The sequence below is a fragment of the Vespula vulgaris genome, chromosome 17 (assembly GCF_905475345.1).
Source record: "Vespula vulgaris chromosome 17, iyVesVulg1.1, whole genome shotgun sequence".
NCBI lineage: Eukaryota > Metazoa > Arthropoda > Insecta > Hymenoptera > Vespidae > Vespula > Vespula vulgaris.
The window spans coordinates 4,141,286-4,149,591 of record NC_066602.1 but is presented as its reverse complement, the minus strand read 5'-3'; the positions used below and the strand labels follow the sequence as shown (position 1 = coordinate 4,149,591).

The 8,306-nt window shown below is 30.8% G+C and overlaps 1 protein-coding gene across 4 annotated transcripts in view; it reads right to left on the bottom strand.

Annotated features, from left to right (window-relative positions):
• Nucleotides 1-236: 236 nt before the first annotated feature.
• Nucleotides 237-8,306, bottom strand: part of LOC127069959 (connectin-like) — a 224,806-nt gene continuing 216,736 nt past the window's right edge. For all 4 annotated transcript variants that reach the window (XM_051007705.1, XM_051007707.1, XM_051007708.1 and 1 more), the window contains one exon: nt 237-8,045. In XM_051007705.1, coding sequence (XP_050863662.1) covers nt 7,788-8,045 — 258 coding nt within the window. In that variant the 3' untranslated portion in view covers nt 237-7,787. The remainder of the gene's footprint in view (nt 8,046-8,306) is intronic.

Below are 8,306 nucleotides of genomic sequence, written 5' to 3'. Positions count from 1 at the left end.
TTCTTCTTCGACTCGATAAATTTGTTTACGTTTCTTGAATCTTTTTATTTTTCTTCATATATATTCGATTTCGTTCTCGCGAAATATTAGAAATTACCGGTCCGTTTGATTTTAAGAGAATTCCCGGTTTTCTTTTTTTTTCTTTTCCTCTTTTTCAGACACGTTCGCACGTAGAAAATTTTCAAAGTTCGGGTGGTACTTCCTTTCTTTCAATTGAACTTTTACACATTTTCAAATATTTTTTCGAAGATTTATTTTACGTCATTGTTAAATCTTACAAAAGAACATATAATACACATTAGAGAGTTCGGCAGTAATCCACATAAGTAGTCATAAAACCTTAACTTATCGTACGTTTCTCTTATCAGTAGCTTAAAATTATTACATACGTCAGAGAAGGTATATTCAATTATTTTTATTACCTGCCTCTTACGTGTTTCTTTGCATACCCATAGTAAACATATATAATAATAATAATAATATTAATAATACTAATAATAATATTAATAATAATAATAGTAATCATAATAATAATAATATATATCAGAAGCTCGCGTAAATCGATTCTACAAAAATGGAAGTAGAAATGGACAGAAGATACTTTTTCTCGCGACTTTTTTCAATTGGACGAGGGAGAGTAGGATGAAGGAATTAGACGAGGACAGGGGAAGGATTAAGGGGCGAGGGAAAGTGTTACGGTCGAGGACGATTACGTCGACGATAAAAAATGTAAACCTGTAAAAAACGTTCATCAAAATCATCCAAATCCTTCACAAAACTTATATTATCGATACGCTTACATATACATACTTCAGAGACAAGATGAATACAAGATTTTCGATCACGTATGCGTGTATGTTATATTTTATTCTTCGTTCTTCTTTTTTGCATACGTATGTGTATATATATATATTTATGTATATATATATATATATATTTATGTATGTATTATTTGAGTATGCTTTCGAAAAAGGATTGGCTTCGCGATATTAACGACGGAGAGAGAGAGAACATACGTATGTATATATGTATGCATGTGAAACAGGATTAATAAATTTTTATTCGATTGTTATTAACTTTCCTTTCTTTCTTTTCCTTTTTTAATAATTCTTTTTTCTTTCTGTTTATATATATATATATATGTATGTATATATATATAAGTATAATCAGTATTCAGACTTCTATCTTCTTTTTTATTATTTCCTTTTTTCTCTCTTCCTCTTCGTTCCTCTTTTTTCTCTCTTTTACGTGAAAAAAGAGAAAATAATTATTAACAATTATTTTATTACTTAGTGCGATCAGGCGGACCACGAATCATGTACGAGATTTCTAATGACTAACACCAAACTTTTCTTATCTTTGGTACCTAAGAGCATTTATCATAATTATAATAATAATAATAATGATGATAATAATGATGATAATAATGGCGATTATAATGATGACGATGATGATCGTACGATTTTTTTTTCTTTTATTTTTTTTTTATTTTTTCTATTTTTCGCGATTTTTTTTTTTTTAAGATGCGTTAATGGTACGAAATCTCCAATCAAGAAAAATATGAAAATAGAAAAGAGGAAAGAAATATATATATTTAAAGAAAAAAAAGACTCCGCTCTCGAAGATGACGAATAGTAGCTAGAAAGAGAAAAAGGATGGCTGGCAGAGATAGATAGATAGATAGAGACAGAGATAGAGAGAGAGAGAGAGAGAGAGAGAGAGAGAGGAGAGAGAGGGAGAGAATGATTCTTAAAAAATTGGACAACGAATTAACGTGGAATACCATTGCTTAACCATATTCGAATTAATTATTTATTATTATTATTATTTATTATTTTATAAGCTGCCATTTTCCGAGCGCAACAAGTGTGTCGTTTTTTCACGAAATGTCGGCGAACTTTTGGGAAAAATTTTTCTTTTTTTCTATTTTTTATTTTATTTTATTTTTTTAATTTCTTTACTTTTTTCCATTTTTTTTATTTATTTATTCTTTTTTGCCTCTTTTTTCGTTCCCTTTTCTTTCCCCCACGGCTGAACACGAACACGTATGCACAAAAAAAAGAGGCTTCGTTGTATCCAACATATAGAAGCTTGCATAAAGCTAGTGGCATCAACGTTACTTTTTCTAAGAGAAATTTTATATCCTCCGCCCCATTGAATTGAATCCACATTATACTAATAAAAATTTCATAAAAAAAAAAAAAAACTAACATTTTTTTTTTCATACGTATTACTCGAGCCAAGCAAAACACATTATTCTCTATGTATTCAGTTTTTAAGTATGAACGACACTCTCATAGCCTCGTCATAGTAATTCTTTTTTTTTTTTTGTATGTTTTTTCCTGTCTTTTTTCTTTTTCGTATTTTTTTTTGTTCTTTTTTGTGCTTTTTTTTCTTTTTTCTTTTTCTACCGTGAAGCATTCACCGACATTTCGAAAAAAAATCAACCCTTTATAATATAATATACTATATTATTTACGACACTATGATATAACATATATACTATGACAAACATTTTCAACATCATCGATAATTTATTTATTTATTTATTTATTTTTTTTTTTGTATTTTTTTCTTTTTTTAAATTCGAAGAAGAAAGGAGGGAAGGGGCTGCGGCAGGAATCAAAATGGATCAATAGGGTGGAAATAGGGTGTTGGTTTTAAAGGGTTAATCCAAGGTGTTCCACGTTATCGGCGACTCGTATTCGTTATTATCGTCATCGCCAGTAATACGATATTTATTAGTTGTCTTTTTTTTCGCAAGCAGAATTATTATTATTAGAAGAGTTAGAAAAGTGTTTAAACGTATCAACGCGTTTACGTATACGTACATCTGCGTCGTTAATGACAACGGATGTACTTGTACGATTACTGTCAGATTCGTTGTTTAGTGTTCAACGAACGACAACGACGACGATAACGTTTCTTCTCGTATGTCTCCGCTTTTCTTAATATTTTTTCTTCCTTCTTTTTACTTTCTCATTTTCTCGTTTCTTTCCTTCGTTTAATCGTCACATACTTGCGAGCTTCTTTTTCTTTATCTTTTTTCCCCTTTTTTCCTTTTTTCTTTTTGATTTCTTTCGTAAGTCTTTTACATATCCACACTTTTCTGAAAAATAGATCACAGGAAAAATGCGGGTCAGGAAAGAACACACAAGTGGAACAACATCGATGCACAAAAATTCATTTTTCGAAATCCATAGGCGTTACCTTTCAAATGCAAGTTATTTTCTTTTTTTTGTTTTATTTTTTCTTCCTTTTTTTTTATTAAATCTCTCATTCAAACCTTTCGGATTTTCTTTTTTATTTTTTCTTCTTTTTCCTACTCTCAAACATTTTTTTCATCGAAGTACTCGAGCGAGTTTATCGTAAAAATTATTATTATTATTGTTATTATTACGTTATTATTATTATTATTAGTTTTGTTGTTTTATTTATTTGTATGTATACATGGACATATATATATATGTTTGTGTGTGTGTATACGGGATGACACATTTTAATCTCCAGAAATTTTTGTTGCTATTAGAGAAAAAAAGAAATATTTCAAACCTTATTCGCGTTTTGTTTCGATTCGAGGATGTAATTTAATGTAATTATTATTTTTGTAGGTGAATGCGAGTAGAATTTACGTGTAGGTCGAGTTTGATTTCAGTTTTTCTCTCTCTTTTTTTTTTTTAATGGAATCATAATTTTTAATGCATTAACCGATCTATCTTGTCACGTTATATATATATATATATATATATATATATATATATATATATGTATATATAAAGTATTAAAAGAGAACTAATTTACTAAAATGTAATAACAGAGTAGTGTAGTAGTAAATAAATCGCAATGGAAAGAGAGAGGTAGTTTTTTAACAGTATTTATAAATTTATGAATTAAAATATCCGAAGCTAATAATTTTTCGACGTAGGTGGCTTAATACCTTTCTTTTTTTTATTTTCTGTTTTTAATTTTTGATAAATAATCACGAGCGCTGGATAAAAGTAATGTAATAAAAACGATGATTCCATTAAAAGAAAAAAAGAAAAAGATTGACTTTTGATATGATCTTTACGCGGCCACCTATAAAAAATAAAAAAGCCAATAACATCAGAATATTCTACACGTTTTAAAACAGAACGGAAGTTCTGTTCGAAATATTTTTCGAATAGTAAAAATTTCGGGGAGATAAAAATCGGTCGTCCATTATATACGTATAAATATTTATTTATACGTACATATGGCAATTCGTATATAAATACGAGTTTTGATTTTTTAAGGTTACGTGCTTTAGGATCTTTTTAATTTCATTTCGTTCTGGTTTTTTTTTTCTTTTATTGTATCTTCTTTTTTCTTTTTTTTTATAAGAACCACAGGTCCGACGTAAAACTGAAGAATGAGAATATTTTCTGTATAATCTTAATCTCTTTTTAAAGAAATATCTCTCGCTCGAGATCGTTTGGCAGTATCTTCATTTTATTCTATAATATAGATAAAGTTATTTTATCTGAAAGGATCAAAGGAGACACTATGACGACGATGATAAAGAGAAAGAAAAGAAAAAAAAACTTTAACGGTAAAAAGAGTATTACGGGTAAAGCATTGTTGTGTTACAAATTCATTTCTTGTTAGAAATTCATTTGAAAGATAAGCTAACGATAACCTCGTTGAAGGTTTATTCGATTATCCTCGATAATTAATTATCGATATATTCTAGGAAAAGGTAGCTATCGTCGAAGATAATGATTGGTTTATAAATAATAAGCGATAAGTGTTATCCTTCGAACGGATCGTTTCTTTCCTAATAAAATTAATCTGTAGCAACGATATAACATCGTTCCGTTGACTCGGATAAAAAATGTGATACTATAGAAAATTTCATTGAATGAAAATTAATCTATTTCATGTTCTATTTTTACTTTTTTTTTATTACGAGATTTTTTTTTTTCCCCATGAAATTGGATTCGATCGAAAGATATCGTTTGACGAGGATGGAGATAATTACATTCTAAGATGGCACGACGCACTAGAAGAAAGCTTTAGAATTATTTACTTAATAGGAAAATGGCGATGCACGTGATATTTGGTATCGATACGATAATGCCGTTAAGTTATGTATCATACAATAATCGTATAACGTTAACTTATATCTTTCTTTATTTTTATTCTTTTTTATTTTTTAATTAATTAATTAATTAATTAATTAATTTATTTTTTTGATGTTGTTCTGTTAACACATTACGGACGGATCACGAAATCTATTCTCATTTTGTATGTATATACTTGTAAAAAGTATGAACACATCTGAGTTTTCCAAAATTAGATCGACTAGTCGTATAAAAAATGTATATTATAAAAACAACTAATATATTTTGAACGATATATTGTTACGTAGCGAAGAAAAATTATTTTTTATTACATACACATACACGCGTACGCACATACGCACAAAATTCTGAATATATATCTCGTAACGAAAAATACACGAGACTTAACGTCATAATCATCGACATATGTATCGATCAAGATTAATTATAAATATGAATTGTATATTTATAAATATTTATAATTAAAAAAAGAAAAATATTAATATTTATAATTTATATATATAAAAAATTACGAAGAGTTTCGGAACACAAAGCGAATGTCCGATTATTACCTTATAATTAATAATTAATTAATTATGTATATATTATTTTAAAAATATACACGGTAATTAAAAATATTATTTGAAAAATTATACTACCAAACACGACATTGATATTAAACTACGAAGTTACGAGCACACCGTAAGTAATGTTTTTATAGATACTAAAAAAATTCTCTACCTCTCCTATTCTCGGTGAAAAAAAAAGAAAAAAAAGAAGAGGAAAAAAAGGAAAGAAAAAAGAAAAATCACTCGATTATTAATAATAATTAATAATAAAATATCTGGTCCGTAATATGTTAAAAACGTTACCGGTACGTTCCGGTGTAAATCTCGAGAGACTTTAACTGGTTATGTATACATTCCTTTCTTCCTAATCTTTCTCTTTTATGTATATCCTTTTATTTCATATTTTCTTCTTTCATTCTTTCTTCCTCCTTTTTTTCTTTTTATTTTTTTAATTATTATTGTTATTATTATTATTATTGTTATTATTACGTTTTTTTCTCTTTAACTTTTCTTTTTCTTCTCTTCCGTTTCCCTCTTCTTTCATTTTCTCTTTTCCTTTCCTTTCTTTCATTCTCATATTAACGCACATACGAATAACATGCACGTGTATAAATGCATTTCGAGAGACAGAGAGAGAGAGAGAGAGAGAGAGAGAGAGAGAGAGAAAGAGGGGGGAGAGAGAAAGAGTAACTCGTCGTGATTTTACTCTGAATTGTCTGACATGTAATTAGCGAATAATAGCTCGTACACTCGTGTGGGATTCGACTTGACAAATGTGAGAGAAAGAGTGCGAGAGAGAGAGAGAGAGAGAGAGAGAGAGAGAGAGAGAGAGAGAGAGAGAGAGAGAGACGGACACGTATGCACACATAGAGACGTGGAAATTTAGATGAACGCGCATCGTCGCTTCAAACTGAGAGGGAGTTACATTATTCTCGCTCATTAAACATGCTAATTTATTCATTGGACGTTCCACCACATGTAATATGTATTATAGTTCGATTACGATCGACACGGGAACCCGAAAACATCGTGCCTGAAATAATTCAATACATTTCGAGAAACGATTAGTCGCGACTTTTCGACGCTACTAGAAATTGTTTTCTGCGTTGAGTGATTTTCTCCGTTTAATTTTAATCTTCGTTTTTTTCCTTACTTTTTTTCCCTTTTTCTTCTTCGTTTTTTATCTCGTTCGAAGAGGACATCTTCGCTATCGCGTACTCTTGAAAATGGACATAGAGCGTATCATCCGATTTCAAATTGACTCGAGATTTTTGAAGATCTCTAGCTCTCTCGATATCGTTTGAAGAAAATGGCTATCGGAGTTATAACGCGTGATCTCAAATTGGTCCATGAATTTCTTTACCATTTGTTGAAAATGACCATCGAAGTATTACATCGCGTTATTTCAAATCGACGAGAGGACTTTGAAAATTCCGATTTCTCTCTCTCTCTCTCTTAGCTATTCTAAGAAAATAAAAAATGAAACGATTATAGAAATATATCAGGGGATGTTCAAATTGGCACGAAAATTTAAAAGATTTCTTACGTACCTTCGCTATCCGAATAAAATGGCTGTCGAGATCGTGGCATATTCGCGTTACTTCAAATCACCGCTAGAATTTTACGAATTTCGATCTTCGGCATGAAAAACATGGAAGAAGAATTCTCTCTCTCGCTCTCGCTCTCTCTTCTTTTTTCCAGCCTCCCCCTCTCTTTCTCTCTTTTTCTCCCGTAAAGCGTCCTTCTTTTCTTTCTTCGAAGAAAAATAGAGAGAGAGAGAGAGAGAGATAGATAGATAGATAGATAGATAGATAAGATAGATAGATGGATAGGTAGATGGATAGAAAGCAAGCTCAAAAGCGAGCAAAATTTAATCTAAGAAATTCAAACTACGATCATCGTCCCCGTTCCTTATCGAAGGATAGCAAAAATTTCGTATTCGAGAATTTAAAATTCTCGTATAAATTTTTGTTCTGTTTTTATCTTTTCGAGATCCTTTGTATTCGTCGTCGTCGTCGTCGTCGTCGTCGTCGTCGTCGTCGTCGTCGTCGTCGTCATCGTCGTATCTTTCGTCAATTTTTGTTGCCATCTTTATACTCTTGTTCCTCTTGTATAGACACTCGCTGTCATCCTTCTTCTACGTGAATATCAAGGTTGAAAGAAGAAGGACGACTAGAAGCGAACTCGCAAGGACAAATCGGTCGACTCGGTGAGTCTGGGTCGATGATGAGAACCATACGGAACCGGAGGAACCCACTGGTGCGTTTTCATGACGACTAGATGGTTGTTCAGAAGCCATTAGATCCTCTCTCGTGGTCTCCGGGCATGGTAGATCTTCTAACTTTAGATCGAACAAATGTTTCACGTAGCACACCTTCCCATCCAATATCTGCATCTGCGAACACGTCAGATAGAAAGAGAGAGTGCACGATTTGTGCGATTAATAAGGTTGACGTTTCGCTGAAAAAAAAAATTCTATTTTCATTTGGGGATATCTATTTCTAGGTATCGAAAGTACCCATCGATTTTCAATCTTCTTTTTAAATACCATTAGCTCCGGTTCGACTCGAGTCTTTGACACGCTTCCAGCTGTTAAAATCGGTTAAAAACATTACCGTTGCTGATGTTTATTGTCAAAGATTAAAACGGTTACGTA